At 40.6% G+C, this 24,407-nt stretch overlaps 1 protein-coding gene and 1 long non-coding RNA gene across 2 annotated transcripts in view; one reads left to right on the top strand and one right to left on the bottom strand.

Moving 5' to 3' along the window:
• The window catches only part of DSCAM (DS cell adhesion molecule), a 636,299-nt gene that overhangs the window by 603,731 nt on the left and 8,161 nt on the right, over window positions 1-24,407 (top strand). The window contains 3 exon segments of the mRNA XM_038408200.2: window positions 4,321-4,446; window positions 4,449-4,579; window positions 4,581-4,623. Coding sequence (XP_038264128.1) covers window positions 4,321-4,446; window positions 4,449-4,579; window positions 4,581-4,623 — 300 coding nt within the window.
• Window positions 682-11,576, bottom strand: LOC122458496. Its single transcript, XR_006278539.1, has 4 exons — window positions 11,472-11,576; window positions 4,913-4,986; window positions 3,150-3,208; window positions 682-854 (listed from the first exon to the last, which is right to left on the bottom strand). It is a non-coding gene; the product is annotated as an uncharacterized LOC122458496 (long non-coding RNA).

Here is a 24,407-nt window from a genome sequence, read left to right on the forward strand (position 1 = left end):
AAAGTCTCAGAACAGTCAGGCCCCAGAAGAGAAAATCATCCAAAGCAGTATACACAAACAGCATTTCACTACATAGAAATATGAGGGTTTTTTTTGAAAATATCCAGTTATTTTCTGAGTAAGAAAAAGCAGACATCTGCCTTGCCTTGATCTAAAAACATTTGGTCCAAGCTTTCCAAAAATATATTCCTAAAGATAGTTCCTTAAATCCATATTTAGGGACCTAAATATGCGGCTTGATTTTCAGAAGTGCTGAGCACTACATATTGCCCATTGACTTCCACTCGGCTACTCAGAGTAGTAAGCACTGTGCCCAGTAATATTCGTAGGATTAAGCTGTTAACTTTTAAGAATGGACACCCTCATTTGAAAATCTTTAAAATCTACCGCTACTTACATATGCTATCCAACATTAATATCAGGAACTTCCTATGGGCTGTGCTTTTGTCATTGTAAGGTACATCATTAAATCAAATGATGTGAATTTACATGACTATGTGGATAGATACATAAAAATAAAAAGACTTGTAAGACTTATTCAATTAAGAATCAAGGTACATTTACTTTGCTGTAATAGATTTATGCATATCTAAATCAGTAGGATTTTTTTTATTCTTCAAAGGGAAGGTTTGGCCCTAATAATGTACAAATTATATCTAAAAAAGCGCAGTGGTGGGCTGCCCTAATGGCTTATGGATATTTCTGTGTGAAGCTGCATGGAAATCCAGATGACTCTCTCTTGGGCTGTAAGGAAGTAGGAGAGTTGAGGAAGGTAGTATGTCCACCTTGGTTAAAGAGAGAGTACTTCATATTGCCCATCAGACATGCCTCCAGTTTCATCCAGAATTCTTTATCTGGAAGTATGGTGAAAACCTGATTGTGGGCATAATCCTGGATTTGGTATGCTCCAACCTGTAGACCATCTCCAGGGAATACCCTTGTTGTGTGCCAGATCCCCCCCAAGGGGTCACATTCTTCCATAAGGTAGGCCACATTGGCTCAATGCCTCTGGCACTGAGCCTCCCAGGCTCCAGAACACCTGTTCCTCACCATGAGCTTTGCTCAAAGAGTACAACTGAAGCAGACTCCTGTTCAGAGATTTTTACCCCTTTGGGAGACAGATGCACTTCAGCAAATATCTGGTATGACTTTATGTAGCCTTTTTCAAAACAGAGTAGGGTTTATTAGTCAACTAGAAGACAGCATGGGGAAGTCCTTAGGTTAGCATAGAGAAACAAAGGTAAAGAGAGGGTTCAGACTGGCCAATGCTAGGGCTGCATCCAGCCAGGCTATTCTAGAATTCACCTTGGCTCTGTCTCTTTGTCCTTCAGTCTCTCCTGAGAGCTGCTGTGTTTCTGTGTTGCCAGTTCTTATCACAGATATCTGACACCTCTTGCCTTTGTTCTCAGGACATGGCCTGGCTGTGTTCACATGTTCAGCTGCCTTTGCAGTTAGATGTTAACCTTTGGTCATAAGAGTTTCCATTGTCTCTTCCAGGACCTTCATTCACACATGTTCAATTTGCTAATTATTCCGGTCTCCAGCCAGGCAGCTATGTGAGTCAAACACCTCATGTGTCCTGCTCTGCCCCTGGAGCAACGTTTTAACCCTTCATTACTCATTGGGTAGCAATACTGAGGTGAGAGGTACAGAGTCATACAGATAGTTCATTAAAATGTTACAGAAAATTCCCACACAAGCATATTGTCACATATCCCAGCACAGCAAGATTCTTCTTACCCAGGGTAATTTTATTTCATGGACAAGTAAAATATCATTTAGTTTTTCTCATCATCATCCAATTATCATGGAAAAGGACATGCAAGTGGGTTCACTGCATGGGCTTGTAAACTTTAACAATGATTTTAGAAGCCTGCTTCATAACCTATAGTATTTGAACAAAAGTTGTTAATTACTAGACACCTTCCAACTGTATCCCTTCCCTTTAAGATGTGCAGAGTTTTATATTAGAATTAAAATAGATTTTTAAAATTAAAAGTAAACGTGGAAACTTGGGTCATAGGGAAAGGGTACACAACACGGGGTGACAAAACAGCATATATGTTATGCTTTTGATTTCTAGGAAAGGAATGGGGTCAGAGTGATAAATCTATTGTTATTTTAAAAGATGAAACAATTGCATATTGAGTTGCACTACCAAACATAGCCGTGCTAGATGCCTAAAGCTATGTCTTCACTAGAAACACCACAGCAGCACAGCTGCAGTGCTTCAGTGTAGACACATACTACAGCAACAGGATGGGTTCTCCTGTCACTCTAGTTCAGGGGTGGCCAACCTGAGCCTGAGAAGGAGCCAGAATTTACCAATGTACATTGCCAAAGAGCCACAGTAATATGTCAGCAGCCCCCCATCAGCTCCCCCTGCCCTGCTCCCAGCGTCTCCCACCCACTGGTGCCTTCCCCCTCCCTCCCCGCACCTCCCGATCAGCTGTTCTATGGCATTCAGGAGGCTCTGGGGAGGGAGAGGGAGAGAAGTGAGGGCACTGCAGGCTCAGGGGAGGGGGCAGGAAGGGGTGGAGTGGGGGCAGGCCCTGTGGCAGAGCCAGGGGTTGAGCAGTGAGCACCCCCCGGCACATTGGAAAGTTGGCGCCTGTAGCTCCAGCCCTGGAGTCGGTGCCTATAGAAGGAGCCACATATTAACTTCTGAAGAGTCGCATGTTGCTCCGGAGCCACAGGTTGGCCACCCCTGCTCTAGTTAATCCATCTCCTTGAGAGGCCATCAACGGAAGAATTCTTCCATCAACCTACTGCTGTCTACTCCAAGGATTAGGTCAGTTTAATTCCATTGCACAGGGATGTGGATTATTCACACTCCTGAGTGACATAGGTGGATCGACTTAACTTTTTAATGTAGTGCTGGCCTAAGAGTCCATAAATGAAATGAACGAAGGGTCTGCCAATTTTGATCTGCTTTCAAGCTCTGGACTCAGATTTGCAAAGCAAGACAGCTTGGGACACATGGGGGCAGAGTTAACATTTCATGAATTGTCCCAGATTTATGGGCCAGTAGCTTTAAACTTAGTGGAGATATGTCCAAGAGTGCTTTAATCATTCAAGGTAAGCTTGAAGGTCCTAATCAAATTAAGTCATATAATAAAAGTACTTATGAATTAAAATAATGCATTTACCTCTTTATAATTGACAGGTGTATTGCTCTTCTTACAGAATAAAAACTGATACCAGGACTCTAGTATATGATATAAAAAATAAAGACTTGCGATTAATAAACTGTTGCATCTAGTTACTGTAGTAGTCTCATTTTATGAACTAGTTGTTGTTGCAGCTACTATTAATATTATTGTTAATGTATTGAGTATCAGTAATGTGCATGAAACTGTACAAAACCTGGAAGAAGACATGGTTCCTGCTTAAGGACCTTGTGAAACTTCTCTTCTCTCCTGACACACCACAGCTGAAATGTATAGCATTCCAGGGACTTTTCTTAATTAAATAGAAACCCCTCATCTGCTTCACTTTTCAGGGTTTGGCATTGTACTTGCAGTATGCTTTACCATAAACAAGTGACTAATTAAATCTTCAAGAACAATGATGCTTGTTCAAGGGAAGTTGATATCTTCAGGAATTGATAATGGGAAAAGAGACACTTCTTTATTACAGAGGACTTAATCCTGTGTCCATTAAAGTCAATGGTGAAGTTACCATTGACTTCACTAGTGATGAATCAGGCATCAGAATACAAGCAGACTGGTAGTGACCAAAAGATGCTACCTTCTGATGAAGCCATTTGCTCTATGTGAGATGAGTTTGTGGTTTCAGTCTGGTTCCCAGAAAACAGATGTCTGTCTCAGAATTATTGCCATTCTGTTGTACCTTTGTTGGCATTCTCAGCAGAAGGGCCAAGGTGTGAATGAATATAGAAAGAGAGCTATCCTTTCACCACTCTAGGTGAGCCCTCTGAAATATGTCTGAGGCACATTAACAGGATACTGTATTGAAACTGCCCATGGCAGTGCTGTGTCAGTTTTGTGAATAAACAGTGGCCTTCTGTTTTTCTTTTGACATGTAAAGCACTAAACTTACTTTTCAAAAGGGAAAGGTGTGGGAGGGAGGGAGGGGGAGAAGAGTAGCCACATTTTTTCTCACTGAATAAAAGTTTTTTTTTCTGCTTCTAAGCAAACAAGTCAATTCTGATTCATATGCTGCTGGTAAGGCAATGAGACCTCATTCATGATGAAGTTGTCATAGTCAGGAAAACTACACCCTAGTAAAAACCCTTTAATATTATTGATTTAGGTACTGAAATGACCACACTATTTTTTATCCTTTTTGGATATTTAGATCGAGCAAGAAGCAGCATGGTCTCCACAGAAAGTGCCTCCTCTACGTATGAAGAGCTAGCGAGAGCATATGAACATGCTAAGATGGAAGAGCAGCTGAGACATGCCAAGTTCACAATTACAGAATGCTTATATCAGACACATCATCGGAACAGCTAACGGCAGGGACTAATGATTACACAGACAGTCTGACCTCAAGCACACCATCAGAATCGGGGATCTGCAGATTTACTGCTTCACCCCCCAAAACTCAGGACGGAGGGACGCGTGATGAACATGGCAGTTCCAAAGGCACATCGGCCAGGTAAGAGCACAGAGCTAGCTTTTTGGTACTTTGGGTGAGTATTTCACTGCATGCATAACATGATAGATGGAACAAGTTATATCGTAATGAAGGAAGAAAAATGTTCATATTTAAGGTAAGTATTCGCAGAGTAAAGAATCACTTTTTATCATAACTGATGTTATATTCAGTATAAGTTTATCCTCCTGTATACAGACAAATTAAAAAGAATGGCATGGTAATACTTTTTCACTGATCTCAAAGAATGCCGCAAAATATCATTGAAATTGGTTACCGACAGACATAATACCTTTTCAGGGACATAGTTGAGATGTTGTACTATCCTTTTGATGTCTATGCTTACGGAATTATAACTATCTGAAACTGGAAAAAAACAAAAATGTAAAAATATCAAGGGAACAGGCTACCTCGGGCGACTGACAGCATAGGTGCTGGAACTAGGAGTGCTACTACACCTCCGGGCTTGAAGCGGTTTCCAACCTATACAGGGTTTACAGTTTGATTTCAAATGGCTCTCAGCACCCCCCACTGTGCAATTGTTCCAAAACCTCTGACTGACAATGGGATATGGAGCCTTCCACTGGTAGGTCACTAACTTAAGTCCATCCCAAGTTGGTAGTGACTAATAATGCCGCACGGGTTGCCTATGATTTTTAGTCCAGCTCCTGGAAGGCAACAAATTCTATCTTTAGTGACACCTTAATACTATGTATTTACTTATACAATTCATAGGTATGCATGGTGTTCTGCAGGCAGATATGTCATAATGCCGTCTCTGAAGAGTTTACAGTCTAGGTTAGACAATGCATGACATGACACATGGAAAGATGATTGTAAGGGAAAGAACGATTTACACAGTGAAACGTAATGAGGTTTATTTATTTTATTTGTAATTTCATTTTTAGTAAGTTTGTTCATTAGGCTGGGTTGGTGTCGGGGGGTCCCTATATGTTTAGAAGCAACTCATACATGTGGGTGCTATCCTAACACAAATAATAAATACTACTAATTGAACAAACAGGATTTGGGGAAGAGAGAAACAAGCATAACAAATAGTGTTGAACAGGTTGTTCCAGGAGCAGGAAGTAGCATGGAGGGAAGTCAGGAGGGGCTTGTGGGACAAGTATACAAGAAGAATTTGGAATGGCTCAGAAAAAAGATGAAATGAAGTTTAATAATATAGGCAGGGGAATTACCAAGCCATTCAAAGGATGAAAGAGGGATGGGTAGAGGAAATACTTTAGTGGAGGAAAACGACTGATTCCCATCTGGTTACACACTGGAAACACAGACGCCAAGAGTGATGATCACTTGGGATATGTGAATCTACAGCAAATAAGAATTAAAGGTAATGTTTTTTTTCTTCCTTTGCTTAGGGGAAATATCCACATTTCACAATTGAAGGAAAATTACAATCAGGCCCTTCCATTCAGTCAACAGACATGTTCTATAAATTCCTTAGGCAAATAGAAAAGTAAACTCCTTCATTTTTCCAATAAATTATTTATGCTTATTTAATATTTTTAAATGTTCTAATGTATTCTAAATAATGTACATGCTCCCTGAGGGCAGCCAGTGCTAAAATTCAGTCCCAGTGCTTGAGTTGGAAAGCTTCATGGTTTAAGATCTCAGCAGTTCCCCTCCAATGAATTAAAGATTTGTAGTCAGCTCTGATGCCATCAGCTAAATTGATTTGAATTCACCACCCATTTCTTCCTCAATTTTAACTTCCTTTTGCATTAAGGAGAGGCAATTCTCATGTGACATGGTAATTAGATTTAATAACTTGGAATAGTGATGCAAGTTCCAGTGGCCCAACATGATTATGGCTCAGGCTATATTTTAGTCACAGATATTTTTAGTAAAAGTCATGGACAGGTCACGGGCAGTAAACAAAAATTCACAGCCCATGACCTGTCCATGACTTGTACTATATACCCCGAACTAAATCTTGGGTGCTCTGGGGCAAGGGGTGGCCCAGGGGTGCCGCAGGTGCTTGAGGGGGCAGCCCGGGGGCATTGCTGGTGCTCTGAGGGGTGGCGACGCATGGCTCGGGCCCCCCGCTGTACTGGGAGCCATGCGGGGAGCTCAGCTGCCCAAGATCCCCGCTGGTGCTAGGTGGGGGTGGGGGTGTCCCAAGACTGGCCCAGGGGCTGCCCGAGCTGCTCAGATGACCCTGAGGCCAGACACACCGGCTGCAGCAGAAGTCATAGAACATCCTGGAAAGTCATGGAATCCATGACTTCCGTCACAGACTCTGAGCCTTAATCATAGAATCATAGAATCATAGAATCATAGAATATCAGGGTTGGAAGGGACCCCAGAAGGTCATCTAGTCCAACCCCCTGCTCAAAGCAGGACCAAGTCCCAGTTAAATCATCCTAGCCAGGGCTTTGTCAAGCCTGACCTTAAAAACTCTAAGGAAGGAGATTCTACCACCTCCCTAGGTAACGCATTCCAGTGTTTCACCACCCTCTTAGTGAAAAAGTTTTTCCTAATATCCAATCTAAACCTCCCCCATTGCAACTTGAGACCATTACTCCTCGTTCTGTCATCTGCTAATTACGGCTCATTGATAATAAATGTTTCTTAACATGAGCTTTCAATGATACTTTATAACTTAAAGGATTTAGACAACATATGGAATTATAAGGAAGTTGATTTTTGAATGCTAGAAGATAGATTAATATTCCCAGTGTCCACACTGTCAATGGGTGACTCAAGGGGCATTATCTTCAATCATTTAATTTTTAGAAATTCTGAGGAAGTTAATAATAATTGAAATATAATTACTTAAAGACATCATTGTGATTCTGATAGCATGATAAAGAAATAAAAATGATAAAATGTTAGATTTGCTTGATGAAACATTTGAAGGTGCATACCTTGACAATGCTCTTTGATTCTGGTTCTCTCATTTAATGTCATTCTTTTTCAAGATCGCATCTACCTGTCTGTTTCCATGGTATTTTTCTTTTCCTCGATCTCTTATATTACATCATTTTCTTTAACCTGTGCTTCCTTTTCCCTATTTTCTGATCTCACCTTTCAATCAAACTGATATAGCCCTTCTGCTGCCAATTTATGGTTGTAGGGATCTGCATAAATCGTTACTATTGTTCAAAATAATCCCAAGGGAGTTTGGGATTAAAATAGAATGTATTTAGAATTAAAAAAGACATTCCACACCAGATTATAACAACTGGATATTTTCAAAGACTGGAAATATTGAGGCTAAACAGCCTGATGGTAAGAGCTCCTTTTCATTCGAGGAAGGTAACGGATAGAGATAGGTGCATAAAATAACTGCTGTATAGCACGAATAACCGAATTAACCAAAGTCAGCGAGTCCAAGATTTTGGGATGTTTTGGGCTGACATTCAGACCACTCAGGTACTTAGCTAACCATTCCTCGCTCTGTTGCTCCCATTAATGTAGACAAAACTCTGAAACCTTAGGGCTCAATCCTGCAAACTGCTGAATGCTCCTGTGTGATGCTGAGCACCCTCTATTCTTATTAATTTCATTGATTTTGTGAGGACATAGCATCTCACAGTAGTGCTCAGCACCTTGCAGGATTAAGCCCTTTAGTCAGAGTGGCTGACTCATCCAACAAGTAGCATTTGAGCCATTAGGTTGAGCCATTGAAAATGGCTAATGGTGAGCAGTGGAGAGTTGGGTGCCCATTTGAAAGAAGGGAGAAAGAAAGGCAGGGTTGCCCATTTTCAGTTTTGATGAGGTCTTTATTCAGGGATCTGAATAATAGGATCAACCCTTATTCCCCTCCAGCTCAGCTTCATTCAGAAAGTGTCTTCTCAATCCAAATATTTGAATATTTACTTATCCCTATAAATGACAGCTGCAAATAACCATGCCAGATTGGCATTTTACATTGGAATTCAATTTGGATGGCTCATCACACATCTAGGCAGGCTTAAAATTTTACAGCACTAGAGCTGGGAATTGGGACTGCCTTCCCAGAACCTCTACACTTTAAATGCAACTCTAATTGTGTAATTAGTAATCTATAATAGAAGACCTCTACTTATTCCAATCCACTGTAAACCTTTCAGTCCTTTGGAATGAAATTAGAGACGTGACCTTTTTTTTCTCTCCCAGTCAACTGTGTTTCTGATCCCCTGTTTTCTGATGGTCATGCTTATTTGCAAGTGGCATATTTAGAATTGGCTTCTAGTTTACCTGGATTTCTGCTCCTATGTTATTCATGATGTTTAGTCTACACAATGAAGAGAGTTCAGGTACATGAAGCTATAAGATCATGAATTTAACATTTAGTCAATTAAACGGCAATAAGAGTCATTTAAAAGAAAAAGAAAATGATAGGACCTAATAAAACAAATTGACAAAGCTGAAAACAAGAACACTTTTTATACTAAATTAGAGACATGCAGCATCACTTAAATATTCAGCTAAATTACTCTAAACAACGCAGACTGTCAAGCATATTCTGCTACAATATGTCTCTCTCTCCATCACATCACAAGCATTCCATCATTTTCACTTATATCAGTTGAACATATTCCAACAAAGCATATTTATAAGGTACCTTTGGAGGGGTTGCCTTACTAAATATTCCAATAGTTGTGCTTTCCAAAATATTTTTTTTAGAAATCACAGCTGCAGGAGATGGAACAGAGAACTAAATGGTTTATGAATTCTCACTTTCAGAGTTCTAAAGGCGGAATTCTAAAAGCATTTTTGCTAATCTTTCCAAACCCACATACAGTTTTTTTTGGAGACTTCAGATTATTTGCTGGTTTTGCTTTTATGTCAACATTAACACAGTGTTTTTTTTCTTTTACCTCTTAATAATGGTCAATTGGACATTTAGACCATTGATCAAAATAAAATTGCTGCACTGTACCTCCTTCTCCCTAAGTTTCAAAATGCAAGAGCATGTTTTCTGATCCACCTCCTGGATGGGCCAAGAGAGATATTAATAGAATCTTCTTGTTAATCATTGCATCATGATACCTTGACTTTTTACAGTTTTGCAGGCACAGAGCAGCCTACTGATTTTGCAAACCTTGCTGACTGTACAATATCTAACTGGGTCTCTGAGTGTAGGTCATCTTGTACTGGTGATGGTCATATTGCACAGTATGCCACTGTGATGGCATCATGTGCTAGAATTAAGGTTAAAAGAACAAGGGGATATGAGAGACAGTATGATAGTATTTTGAACTTTGTGTGCAAAATGGGCCCTTCATAATGAGGAGTTTTGGGGTGCAACCAAACCTGTGAGAGGTTGTTGTCATTGCTCTTCCTGTAACCCTGAGTTTCTTTAAATGTTCTGCTGCTGTAGTTTCCTGTCTGGACACTCCCAGCCAACATACAAGTATGCACTGAGTGTCTGTGTGTTAAGCAGCCTGGTTCAATAACTCTGACTCCAACAGCTTGTTCATTACACCTCAGCCATACTCTTGTCTCCACCAACCTTAGTTACTATTACCAGTGGACCCCAACACACCCCCCGTCAAGAATTTTCCCCCAAACCGTCTTCACTGAAGTCTCAGCCCTCTCCTGGAACACTCAGAATTAATAGGTTTTGTTGCTTCTTCAGAGAGACAAAATCACAGGTTTATTACTTTAACTAGAGTTAGCAAACACTTCAGTTCAAACACAGCTGAGCTGAGCAGTTTCCCTGGATTGGTTTAGATTAAAAGCAAATAAGTTTATTAACAAAAAGAGACCGGTTTTAAGTGAGGTCAAGTACAAGGGATAAAGACAAAATGGTTACAAGCAATAAAAATAGTGGGTAAGACCTAACTTGACAAGTTACAACTTGGTAGATTTCTCACCAATCTTTTTCCTTCCCCCCGTGGCCTGAGTTTCTGTCAGTTAAGACTTTTCACAGAAGTACAAGTTGATCATTCCCCTTGTTTTCCTAGGTGAAAGGTCTTTGCCTAAACAGGTTTCTCACCTATATCAGTTCCCAGAGACTTCAGCCCCCATCTTTCTCAGCTTGCATGAGCTCTGGCCTTTTGTATCTGTCCAGGGATGGAGAACAAGATGGCTTTGTCTCTCACCTTATATCTTCCCAACTCACTGTTTTGTCCCCAGACTCAGGATGACCTCATACTGTTCTTCTCTTCCTGTGGACTTCAATGGGGGCTACCTTTGTTTTGATCATGCCTGGCTTAATTTCATTGGAGACAGGTAGATAACTGCCTTATCTCCAGTCTGGAAAGAAAACCTGTTCCTCCCTTTGTATGAACACAGACTTTAAAGCATAATATCAGTGAGTATTCATAATTCCTCAGCTAGTACTAGTACATAAATTTTACCATGATATTAATCACTAGTGTGTCATTAGCTTTCATAAAAAACCTTACATGATGCACTTTTATAATGCAGTGATATTGTGTACGGTCAGTTGTTCAATTGCCTTATCATCTGAGGTTCAGACTCCTGCAAGAGGCAGTCTCCCCCACTCACTAGGTTGATGCCTTTATCTTTTATGTAAATGTGCCTTCATTGTCTCTGTCTGACAACAAGCAAATACATGTTTCGTTGTCTAGAGCAGACTGGGCTTATGCACTGCTTACGAAACACATTTTAAGAACATAATTCTAGCACGAATCTATAACTTTTTGTACATACCTCATAAATACACCATGCAAGAATATTAATGATCAGTGAGTTACTAGTTTTCCAGTGTTATATGACATGCTATCTGTCTGGGTACACATCATGACAACAGTGTATTAGGTGTGGTTAGATGTCAGGCCTTACAAAAGTGCTGACACAAAGTAGTGAACCAACAGCCACTGTGTCAGAGATCCCACATGCCCATCAGCTTCATAGTGTTAAAAAACATGTAATACCTGAAAAATGATGCACAAGATATTGTTAGCTTAGAACTTAATATCATCCTCAACTTCAAAGCTCCTGGAAGGTCTGGGAGTTCACCTAATTTCAAGAGAACAATGGATAAATCAACGAAAGCAATTGGAAATTGAAAATTTAGAGATTTTTAACCTCTTGATCAACAATATCAGACTAGCTCAGGCTAGTAGGTGCCTCAATCAATTAACCTTTCATGGTGATCCAGTCATCTAGGTGAGAAGAGCTGATGGCTTAGTGCAGTTCTTAGTGGATAGGTGTCACATCATAGATTGCACCCCCATTGCCACTATCTGGCAGTCTCAACTGTGATTGAACTAGTTATGGAGATTGAACTACCATTTCAGCACAAGCCCTAGTCCTTTGGGTCAGGACTGAGGCATATTAGCACACCAGTATTAGGCAATTTCCACTGCTCATGCCTGTGGTCTACCTGGGAAACTGATAAAGTGTTAGTCCTTCATTCTCCAGGGCTGTCACTCAGCACCTGCTTTGAAAAAATTGGTGTGGGAACTTGAAGCTAAACACATTCAGACTGGAAATAAGGCATACATTTTTAATTAACCACTGAAGCAATTTACCAAGGGCCATGGTGACTTCTGCCTCACTGTCTATTTTTAAATCAAGATCGGATGTTTTTCTAAAACATATGCTCTAGGAATTATTTTGGGGAAATTCTATGGCCTGGAGGTTCTATACAGGAGGTCAGACTAGATGATCACAATGGTCCCTTCTGGCATTGGAGTCTATGACAGGACATGTCCTGTTCTTGTCTTTCACTGCCCTCTCAATGTTTTTTTTACAATGGAGAGAAGAGAAGATAATTGTAAGTTTGTGAGGGGTGTTTACATCACACAAGGCCTGAGTCAGGTTTAAAGGGCCCAAATTACCCTGTGACAGGCTGCACTGGAGGAGAATCAGGGCTGATTGGGCCTAATGGCTGATGAACCCAGCTTGGGGAGGAGCTGAGCTGGGTTTACAAAGAGAAGAAGTGGTGGTAAGAGGGAGTGTAGGGAGGAAGTCTACTGTCACACCCTAGAGAGGAGGGGAGTTGGTAAGAGACAAGGAGTGAGTCCTAGGGGGGAATAAACTCTGGGATTTCTTCTGAGAAAACAGACTTTGGCAAGAGAGGGTGAAGTAGCTACAGTGAATGGCGGAGGTTCCAGTGGTACACTCAGGCATGGACCAGAAGACAGAGAAAAGGAAAGTAGGAAAGAGCCCAGAGAAACAGTGGCAGGGTTTGGGATTGCTTAGACCAGTGGGTCTTAAACTTTTGTACTGTGACCCCTTTCACACAGCAAGCCTCTGCGTGTGGACCCCCCCCTTATAAATTAAAACCTTTTTAATAATTTAACACCATTATAAATGCTGGAGGCAAAGCAGGGTTTGGAGTGGAGGGTGGCAGCTTGTGACCCCCTATGTAATACCCTCATGAGCCCCTAAGAGGTCCCGACCCCCAGTTTGAGAACCCCTGGCTTAGACCATGGTTGCTAGACATAGGGTCCCTAGGCTGGAATCCAGAGCAGAGGGCAGCCCTGGGTTCCCCTACCAGCTCCTGGGGAATTGGCATAGTCTGGCCAGTGGAACAGAAGACTGCCAGAGACAGATCGTCCAGTGAGACCTTTGATACCCTGGAAGGGGAAAACAATAGTGACCTGGCCGGAGGCCAAGCCATGAAAAGGAGCAGGTTGACTCTAGATGGCAGGAGAGCAAGAACTGAAGGAGGGGTCATCAGACAGGCTGAGAGCTAATCCCCAGGTGCAACCACAGGGAGGCATCACAGCAGTGAGTAGCCAAACCCCGTGACATAGTTGAAGTTTTCTCATAATGTTGCTATTTTTCTGCTTTGAAATACGTATTAACCCAACATTGAGTATCACAACAATTATTCTAACTGCAAGAAACATACCAGTCATGGAGCTTATTAAAAGTACATTCTGTTATTGTCATTTTAAATCTTGTAATATGATTCTGTTGATGAGGCTAATAAAATAATAGATTAGTGTCACTTGGCGGCAGGGGGAGAAATTATGGCTCTGCCTACTCCCCACCCTCCTTGGTGACTGTTCCTGGAGGATTATGTCAGGCAAAAAGCCCTAGCACTTCCCACAGCACCCAGTGTGAGGCTATCTGAGGGATGGAATCCTGGCTGTCTCTGTCCTTTGTGTGGCCATATGAGAACTACTCACAACATAGATTTTAGTATGCCTATTATCCAACACCCTCTGATTTAAATATGTTTACATTGTCCAAGAATTCTCTTACACGCCCTTTGTCAATAACAACTTTATAAGGTCTTTAGTTTCTAATTTATTCAATGCTAGCCATGCCTACCAGAGATTGAGGTCTGGTCTACTCTAGCATAATGTATAGTTAGTCAATTATGATTGTTTTGGAAACATAACTTGCCAGTAAAGACCCAGTGAAGAATGCAGTTATACTAGTATAAAGGTATCTTATACCAGTATATCTTCTTCCACTTACCAAACCACAATAAGCTATACCAATATAACTGCATCTACACCAGGGGGTTTTGCCACATTAGTATGGCAGCATAGTTAAAGCAGCAAAATTTCTAAGTGAGGAACAGCCCATGAGTATGCAATCACTTCTATGAAATAATTGCTCATAAAGCCCCCTCAAGCAGATGTTGACGATTAATTGCAGCATGTGGAGTGCTGCTTTATGATCCCAAGCAGGAGGTGAAAGTTAAGAGAGTGTCCTGGGCCGAATTTATTTTCCAGACTCAATACAGGATGGATTAAAAATAGGCTACTCAGCACAATAGGGGTGGGGGTGGGAAATGAAGTATGCAGTAATAAAGTTCAAAGGGTTCATTCTTTCTTTTCAAACATTAGCCTTGCAACTCAGGCAAAAGAGATGTGAACGGGTATGTGATGAATTCAATGATGCTGAAGCTGGGGGTTCAGTTTTCTACCTGGCAAAGATTAGAGTGCAACATGGAGGGGAAATCTATTTTGAAATTCAATTTCTGCTGAAAAGTGGCTGGCAGCAGTACCTGAGCCTGATATGAGCTCAGCCATTGGAGATTTATTAATGACTGTGAGGCTTGACTCCAGAATAGCACTGACTTGAGAAAATGAATGTTTTATGTCCCCTTTTTTCTCTCTCTTGTATTTCTGCACTGGTTGAAATTAGAGGTGAGACCAAGCCACAAAGTCTGGCTCCAGAACCAAAACTGAATTTTCTTAAAGATTCAGGGTGTTTGAATCTGGAGTTTTGGTTCAAGTTCACATCTAAACTGAAAACCTGTATGCTGTTTGATAAATCGTGTAGTTGCAGGTTGAGTGATTTAAGATTACCCTTTATTGTGACAAGTCTATAGAGTTGATTAAACTGGTTGGAATAGCATTGGGTTTCTTTCTGCTATTTTTAACTCTATGAAAAATTTGCACTTATATGGTCACTCCATTTTTCATAAAAATTGGGCCAAATTCTCCCTTGCCTTATACCTGATAATCACCTACACTTGGGCTAAGTGAGAGAAAAGTTTCAGTCACCCAATTTGCAGAAATGTGAATGCCTGCATGAGGTGTAAGGCAATGGAGAATCAGGCCCATCCTTTCTATTTTGTGAAGGGACCTGGATTCCCTCTCCAATTACCATCAAGATTCAGTAGCTGCTAGAGATATCCTAGGGAGCATTACCGAGTTCTTTACAGTGCTTGTTTAATATTCTTGGATTTGCAATACTAATTCTATGCTCTTCAACCTGCACAAATGTTGCAAGAGGACATTCAGCAGCTGTCCCAGGATTCTGACTAAAAAGTGAAATGGATCATATAAGAACATAAGAATGTCCATACTGTGTCAGATCAATGGTCAGTCTAGCCTACTATCCTGTCTTCCAACAATGACTGGTGCCAGATGCTTCAGAGGGAATGAACAGAACAGGACTATTATCTAGTGATCCATCCCCTGTTGTCCAGTTCCAGCTTCAGGCAGTCAGAAGTTTAGGGATCCTGGAGCATGGGATTGCATCCCTGACCATCCTGGCCAATAGCCACTGATGGACCCATCCTCCATGAATTTATCTAATTCCTTTTTGAACCCAATTATACTTTTGGCCTTCACAACATCCCCTGGCAACGAGTTCCACAGGTTGACTGTGTGTTGCATGAAGAAGTACTTCCTTATGTTTATTTTAAACCTGCTGCCTATTAATTTCATTGGCTGACCACTGGTTCATGTGTTATGTGAGGGGTAAATAACACTTCCGTATTCACTTTCTCCACACCACTCATGGTTTTATAGACCTCTATCCTATCCTCCCTTTTCTCTTTTCTAAACTGAACAGTCCCAATCTTTTTAATCTCTCTTCATGAGGAAGCTGTTCCATACCCCTAATCACTTTTGTTGCCCTTCTCTGTAACTTTTCCAGTTCTAGTATATGCTTTTTGAGATGGGGTGACCAGATGGATGGGGATGCTTTTTCAGTTGAATATTTGCATCATGTGGCTTAAAATGCAATAGAGAATATTTTCAGTCAAGGTTTTGTTTGCTAGAAGCAGTTCCAAGACTGATTCAAATCATCAACTTGACTCCGTAAAAGAGTTAAATGGACATGGGACCAGTGCTGAGAAAACTAGTTGAGTAAGCTAATCAAAGCAGGCAGGAAAATGGAGCAGGTAGAATGTTTGTGCATAAATTTTTACTATGTTTTTTTAATCTTCACCAGCAAGTCTCTTAATATGTACTATGTGGCAGAACCCTTACACATCTCCTGATTCCGAAGTTACTCCCTTGGATCAACTTTGCAGGAATGGCATCTAACATCTTATTTTATGATGTTTTCTCTATGCTTGGGATAAGTATTTATGTTTTATTGTGCTGTTGGTAAACTGGGAGCACCTCAGCAAAATTCAGATCCATGCAGTCTGCATCTTGTCACAGGGGTAGCACATCAGTGATGAAAAGAAATGTTCAACATCTTCTCTCAGCTTTTCTTTTTTGAGATATCAGGGGTTTAGCTATCTTTGAGCCTTGACAAGCTAATGTTCTGCAAACCACTTAATTCCACATTTGATAGGGACTCATTACAGAGTTTAAATCACTGCTTGTGTCATTTCCTTAATTGGTTTACAGAGTGAGGTTCATTTTTACAATTTGTTTAACCGGCTGCTGTATTAATATTGAACAAGAACAGTATTAGATCAGTGACTCTACTGGTTTTGTATCAAACTCGAAACTATATTGAAGTAATTTTAATGCTTAAATCTTGCAGCTGTTTTGATCCAATCCTCTTTTCCAGCCAGCTTTAGTGTGAAAATTTCAGTTTAAACAGAGTGTGATAGACCTGAACGTTATATTTAATTCAATGGGGCAAAAAAGAGTTGGAGATTGCTTCTGCAGCTACTATATATGAATCAGTAAAGTTCATGTAAGGTAACTTTATCCCACCTTTTTGTTAGAATAAACAGAAATAGAGCCCAGTTCCTCACAGATTCCAATAACAGTGTCAAACAGCAGAACTGTGAACTGTTTTCATCTTGTTCTCAAATGATGCTTCATTTTTATTTTTTTCATTTGAAAGTTTATAATGGGTTTTTCACAAGTACTTATTCTAGGCTTTGGTTTACAGTGAAGTTTGTTTTCTCTTTCACTTTCTGTCAGGTTAAAAAATCCCATGTTTTTATATATAATGTGTATATATAAAAGAACAAATGTCCTTCTTTATTAGCAACAACTTAATTATTAAAAATGAAATATTTATAAAATCTTTACTTTTCATTACTAATTCTGATTGTTTACTTTCTTTGTATATCTCTTAGCTGCAAATAAAATTAAACAACCCAGTGTCTTATATACCCTGGATGTAATGGATGCAACTCCATAGTGAAGGCAGAGTTTTGTACTTAAAGCAGGGTTTACGTTTAGTTTGTTTTCAGTCGATGCTCTAGCCCATTGCTGAAATGTTTAGATTGCAAACACTACTACAAGGGAATATTCAAATCCAAATAAAAATAATGGTTTTATTTTAATGAAAATAATAGTTTGTGAAAACAATTCTATTAATCTGATATTTTTTAAAACCTTGGTTTTACAAAACCTTAATTTTGGACCTAAATTGACCTAAGAAGCACCGTTTTAATGTATAATGAGTGAAATATTTCATCTTGCTGGTTTTGTGAGATGCTGTGTGATTTTTATATGCCACATCAAGGCCGTCCCAGAGTAACCAGAAACAATTTCCATAGAAACAGTAAATGATCCAGCTGTGCCATAAGAGGCTGTCATAAGAGGTGTCCCTGTTATAATTAGCCCATACCCGAGGTTCTGTTTCTTTCCATTATGCCATGGGACCTTATTACAATTTTAGATTTACAACAGATCTAAAATGTTGGCAGTTGGAAGTGATAGTTTGTTGTTACCTGCAAGAACATGATCATGCTCTTGTCAGACCATAATGTGCAAGCTAACAAGCGTCATTGTATGTACAGGTAATAAATTTAACAGCATACCCTTATCATAACTGCTGTTTTTCTCAGTGTGAAGGCTTCTTTAGATAGTGACATTTAATATATAATGGTCGGCAACCTTTCAGAAGTGGTGTGCCGAGTTTCATTTATTCACTCTAATTTAAGGTTTTGCATGCCAGTAATACATTTTAAAGTTTTTAGAAAGTCTCTCTCTATAAGTCTACATTATATAACTAAACTATTGTATATGTAAAGTAAACAAGGTTTTTAAAATGTTTAAGAAGCTTCATTTAAAATTAAATTAAAATGCAGATCTTATCAGTTTAGGGCAGTGGTTCTTAATCTGGGGTGCGAGATGTCCTTTCTGGGGTGCGAGACGTAAGATTTTTTTAGAAGGTAAATCATCGAAAACACAACTTAAGCACAGGCACATAAGTACAACTACTTTGTTTCATCACAAACCTATTATTAACATTATACCTTTTTTAATAATTACTGTATATACAAAAAGAAAAGGATTACTTGTGGCACCTTAGAGACTAACAAATTTATTTGCGCGTAAGCTTTCGTGAGCTACAGCTCACTTCATCGGATGCATCCGATGAAGTGAGCTGTAGCTCACGAAAGCTTATGCTCAAATAAATTTGTTAGTCTCTAAGGTGCCACAAGTACTCCTTTTCTTTTTGTGAATACAGACTAACACGGCTGCTACTCTGAAACCTGTAATATACAAAGTTTTTAAGTTTTCAAGTTTTTAAGCTAATTGTAGTGTAATTTTTGATAAGGGCTGCAGAGTGCTGGGCCCAGGCCAGGAGCAGAGTCCTGGGCTGGCTGACAGTATCCCAGGCCAGCAGCAGGCTGAGCGGGGCCAAAGGCCGGGATCCTGGCTGGCAAAGGGCTGGCGGCCAGAACCCCAGACCAGCGGTGGGCTGAGCGGCTCAGCCCTCTGCCGGTCGGGGGTTCCGTCCGCCTGCTCCTACGAGCCGGGGTCCCAGCCACCAGCCCCGCTCAGACCACTGCTGGCCTGGGGTTCCATTCACCCAGGCAGGCAGCAGGCTGACCGCGCTTGCGGCCGGGACCCTGGCTGGCAGCAGTGTGCCAGTAAAAATCGGCTCACATGCTGCCTGTTGCCGATCCCTGATATATACATATTTTATGTTGTTCAACCTTTGGTGTCAGCAGCTAGAAAGTTCTTAATTTAAGTAATAAATCTGGATTTCTGGCCCCAGTTGATAAATTAGCAAGAATTACATAATGCACCTTGTCAGCACCACTCAAATTATTTCCCCTGGTGGCATAAGGAGACCCAGTTACAGTAACTGTACTCTGAGCATCACTTCAGGGATTATATCATCAGCAGTCTTTGCTTCTGAGTTTTTGTGGCTTCCAAATCTTCCTACTCTTGTTATTAGTAGAGATTGAAACTACAGCCTAACTTTGAGCTTCTTTTCATAGGGTTTCTAAGGCCATGTCTACACTGACATAATCAAATAGTGTAGACGCAGCCTACACTGAAGGAATGGGTTTTTCTGTTAGTGTAGGAACGCTACCTCCCCAAGCAGTAGTAGCTAGGTTAATTAAAGCATTCTTCCATCAACCTAGCTGCATCTATATTAAGATTTGGGGTAGCATAACTGTGTTGCTCAGGGGTGTGGATTTTTCACAATGTAACTATGTCAACCTGTATTTTGTGTGCAGACAAGGTTTATGTCAGATTTAACCATGGGTTTCAACAGCAGGGCCTGATTCAAAGCCTATTGAAATCAATAGAATAACTCTCATTGGCCTTATTGGGCTTTGAATCAGGTTATATTTGCCAGTTGAATATCCTAAAATATCCCAGGAATATAGTGTGAGGCGTACCATGTTCTAGAAAGTGGCAACTCTATGAGATGGTGCATGTTTAAAGAATTTTCATTCAGTGCTTCCAGTCAGCAGCAAATTAGTGTTAAACACTGGTGTTACTAACCATGCATAACTGAGTGATGACTTTAGTATGTTTTCTCTATCTCCTCTAGTGGGCTGGAGATCCCTGTTTCTAAATGCCCTTAAAAACATGAAGCAGCTTGGCTGATGAGCCAAAGATGTTGATTCACCCAGAGAGGTCCTTTTTACAAGTTTTTACAGCCTTGCTGCTGCATTGCTTTGAGCAGGGGAAAGGACTAGATGACCTCCTGAGGTTCCTTCCAACCCTGACATTCTATGATTCATATTGAATTAAAAAAGCCTCAGATCTGCAGCCGTGCTGGTATTGTCAAAAACTGGACTCCCACACCAGCTGTGTGATCTGAAGGATACTGTATTTCCATCATGGAATCGGGAGTTAATTCATTCTCAGTTCCAGCACTAGCAGTACAGTGGCAGCCCTTAAAGATGTGCCAGTTTTGCTTGATCCATATAACTAAAATTACTTCAAAGATTTTGCAATGTTCCCATGTGTTTTCTACTGTAGCAAATACCTTGGATACTGAAGATGTTGTGCTAAGATTGTCTAAATACAAATGCTTACTTAAGTATGAGGCAACTGACGAGTTTTTAAAGTCTAGTTCTGTAAATCAGTCCTACTTCTGCTTGCAGTAGTAAGAAGAAGAAACGTACTTCATTTTTTTTATTAGAGGCTTCAAACTACACAGAGGTATAATGTCTATGCCTCCTAGTATTCAATTAGATGCACTGTTTAAGTATGTTTCATTGATTTAATACAGATGTATATTCTCAGTTCAATTATAGGGTAGTGGTTTTGTTTAAGACACTCATTATAAGAACCTGGTTTAGGAATTAGAAGGCTTAAGCCTAAGTATCTGAGTAAATTACATTCTTTTAAAATGTTCCATATTAGAGGGAATTTTCATTTTTGATCACTGAGGGCCAGGTCCTCAGCAAGTATAAATCAGTTGATATATAGCTATGCCAGTTTACACAAACCGAGGTTCTGGCCACAAAACTATAGTATTACTCAATCCCTGGTGGATATTTGGATTGTAAACAACAAGTAGCTGAACGATGATGAACAGAGTCAACAGCAGGTGGGTTTGTTTCATTGTGTGAAACTTAACTGCTAATTATTCAAAAACTAGGGGGAAAAGCTTTTGTAAACATGCAAACATCAGCTTGCAAGAAGCAGTTAAGTATATAGGAATGCACAAATATATAGCTCTACAGCGATTTCATAAAAATAATTCCTCTCCCAAGTATAAAAGTGCAACCATGAGGGGAACTAAAGAAGTTTTAATATCCCAGTCTAGATATAATAAATATTATAGGGAAGTTCTGGATATCTCCAAATGGGTCCCACACTAGCGGAGTGTAGCATGGAGATTTTACTTCTTTTGCATTATGTGGTTATGGGCATATGTCTGTGTTTTCATCTTGGGTTGTGGTTATTTTTGTTTTTGTTTTTTTAGTATCATCTGTGAACTATTAAAACCCCTATCTCCATCTCTGTGAGAAACTCTAAATATGGAATGGCATGGGCTCTAATGTCATGGTGGTTACCCATATGAAAAAAAGAATCATAGAATATCAGGTTTGGAAGGGACCTCAGGAGGTCATCTAGTCCAACCCCCTGCTCAAAGGAGGACCAATCCCCAATTTTTGCCCCAGATCCCTAAATGGCTCCCTCAACGATTGAACTCACAACCCTGGGTTTAGCAGGCCAATCCTCAGACCACTGAGCTATCCCTCCCTGCACCCAGCTGCAAGTTAGCAAACTACTAAAATGCATCAAAAATTGATCCCATTCAAAATTAACCCTTTAACTCATTTAAATATGCCAAAAGTTGAGCCCTTTGAGGTGTTTTCATTGGCGTTTGAACTCTAGTTGAAAGCATTCAAACCAAGCTGAGAACTAGTGAGTGCTTTCACAACTAGGTTCCTAGCCAATCAGAGTACGAGTATACTTCCACTTCCTTTTTGCTCCCTGCTACATGGCTAGTTAATAATAGAGCCCCTCCTTCTTTGACGAACACTTTCCAACTCAGGTTTGATAATAGTTCTATCTCTCTATTAGTTTGTCTATGAGATATTAGCTACCTTGGCATAGAAAAAGGAGTAAATAGGCTAGGCCTAGTCCTTCTGTAATAGGGGATGCAGGGGATAACTCAGTCAGTAGTTTTATAACTATGCATTCTCCTCCTTCTTGAACCTGAGCTTAACTCTTTGCTGGAGCACAGGCCAGCATTTTGTCTTTTCAGGACTTTTTGAAAAGCAATACACCAAGTTAAACCTCAGGGCTGTTGTAGGTAAAACCTTAGTAAATAGATATTAATAGGTCCCAGTCAATTTCAGAGAGCTATACCATACACAAATATTTAATGCACACAAAACACATGAATAGTATCAAACATTGTAAATGGTATTGGGAATACTATGAATAACTTTTAAACAAAAGCTATGAGACAGTAAATCTATTGGTGTTCCTTACACAGTCTTTTCCTAGACTCATAGAATCATAGGACTGGAAGGGAGCTCATGAGGTCATTTAGTCCAGGCCCCTGCACCCTGACAGGACTAAGTATAATCCCCCTTTGTTTCTGTTACAAAGATTCAGATATAAGGTTTCGACATAACACTTGCTGTACTTCCACACACACCAAGACACATTCCCCTCTGATCTCCTCTCTGAGATGATTTCTCAGTCTTTATAGTGTGACCATAGTATATCATGTGTCATCTGTAGTGTTCAGAGCTGGAGGAGATTGGCAGCACCTCAGTCCTTGCATCCGATGAAGTGAGCTGTAGCTCACGAAAGCTTATGCTCAAATAAATTTGTTAGTCCCTAAGGTGCCACAAGTACTCCTTTTCTTTCAGTTCTTTCAAGCACTTCAGAGCCCTGTCAGCAAACAAACAGTCTGGGGATCACCACAGCTAGCGGCATCGCAGCCCTTGGGTTAATAGCTGATTGGTCCTCACAGTTGCTGGTCTGTATCCAAAGTAGTACAGGGACTGGGACCCAGCCCTCACAGCAATCACATTTCTTGGTCCTGTGCTGATCAGTCACTGAGTCCAGAAGGCTGTTTTTAATGCCTCTACTTATAACTTTCTTTACCCCCATGTATGATTGGCTCCACTCTGAGGGCTACTAGGGTATAACCTGCCAGGTAAGCATCCCTCAATGAAAATTTCCTATACAGGCTCAGAACAGTTATTGAGCATGCCTAGTAACTACCACAACCTAGTCTCAAAGTTTCTGGGTCTTTCTAATTGAGGTACCCTGCCTGGCTCTCTGCATAGACCATCCAACTAAGATCCTTGTCTCCTCCCCACTGGTTCTCTTTCCCTCCCCTGGAGAAAGAAGGTCAAATGCTATGGTATAAAGCATGCAGTCACACTTCCTCTTCTGGCTTAGGCTAACCTAAGGGATTCAGCAACCAGAGCGAGCTCTGAGGCTGCTACAAAGCACGTGGTCTGGAAAGCTTCCTATTAAAGTTGAAAGATTGTTTCACCTGTTGTTCAGTCACCCTGCCTGTTTTGTTAGAGAGTCTAGAGGTCACCCCATGTGCTCTGACGTGCCCAAAAGAATGTAGGTTTCCATAGCCCATTGCTACTGGAAGTCTCCATTTGCTCGAGAGCTAGCTGAGGGCTCTGTTCAGTTGCGCAGTCACTAATTTGCATGGGAATATTTCAGTTACCTTTCAACTAGTCTTCAGCACACAGTGGAGTTCTGTTTGAACACTCTGCCCTCTGTTCAGTTTTCCATATTAGTATATTAATTAAAAACACCCTGGCTGTGTTCATTCCCTGTTTGAACACAACATTTTGTTTTATTTCCAAACCAATGAAAATAAATCGCTTAGAGGGACTTGCACACTGGAGCAGTCTTGAAAAAAGTGCACATTTAAAAAATATTTGGCTAATATTTTTCAAATCTTTTTCCTTTTCTTTAAGGGCTAAATTGAGCCTGTGGATAAGTCCACACAGCAGCTGGGAGGTGTAATTCCCAGCACAGGTAGACAGTTTCACACTAGCTCTGCTCAAGCTCGCACATTAAAAATAGCAGGGTGACTACGGTGACACAATGGTGTCTCAGGCTAGCTGCCCAACTATGTTCCCTAGGGGTCAGGTAGGATTGTACTTGGGCAGCTAGCCTATGCAACTGCGGACACACTGCTTTTTTTAGGTGCTAGCTCAAGCAGAGTTTCCGCAATTGCATAGCAGAGCTAGCACATGTATGTCTGTGCAGGGTATCACACTTCCCAATTGCAGTGTGGACGTACCCTGAGACTCAGTTCTTAGTAAGGGGTGATGTAATTTCTACTTGCTAGGAACAGCTGTTCCCCTTCTCCTGTGAAAGAGAATAAGTAACTTTAGCTCTTGAAAGAATAGAGCTTATTTCCCCCTCATGGCTGGCCAGTTACTCTGCCAGTGAGTAAGAAGGGGAGGAAGTGGCGCAGAGTTCTCCCTGCCCATTTATTCTCTGGGGCTAGTGTTCACAAAGCAAGAGATGTGCTCTCCATCAGACTCAAACCCAAGATCTGTG

This window comes from Dermochelys coriacea, chromosome 1 (genome assembly GCF_009764565.3).
Source record: "Dermochelys coriacea isolate rDerCor1 chromosome 1, rDerCor1.pri.v4, whole genome shotgun sequence".
Classification (NCBI taxonomy): Eukaryota; Metazoa; Chordata; order Testudines; family Dermochelyidae; genus Dermochelys; species Dermochelys coriacea.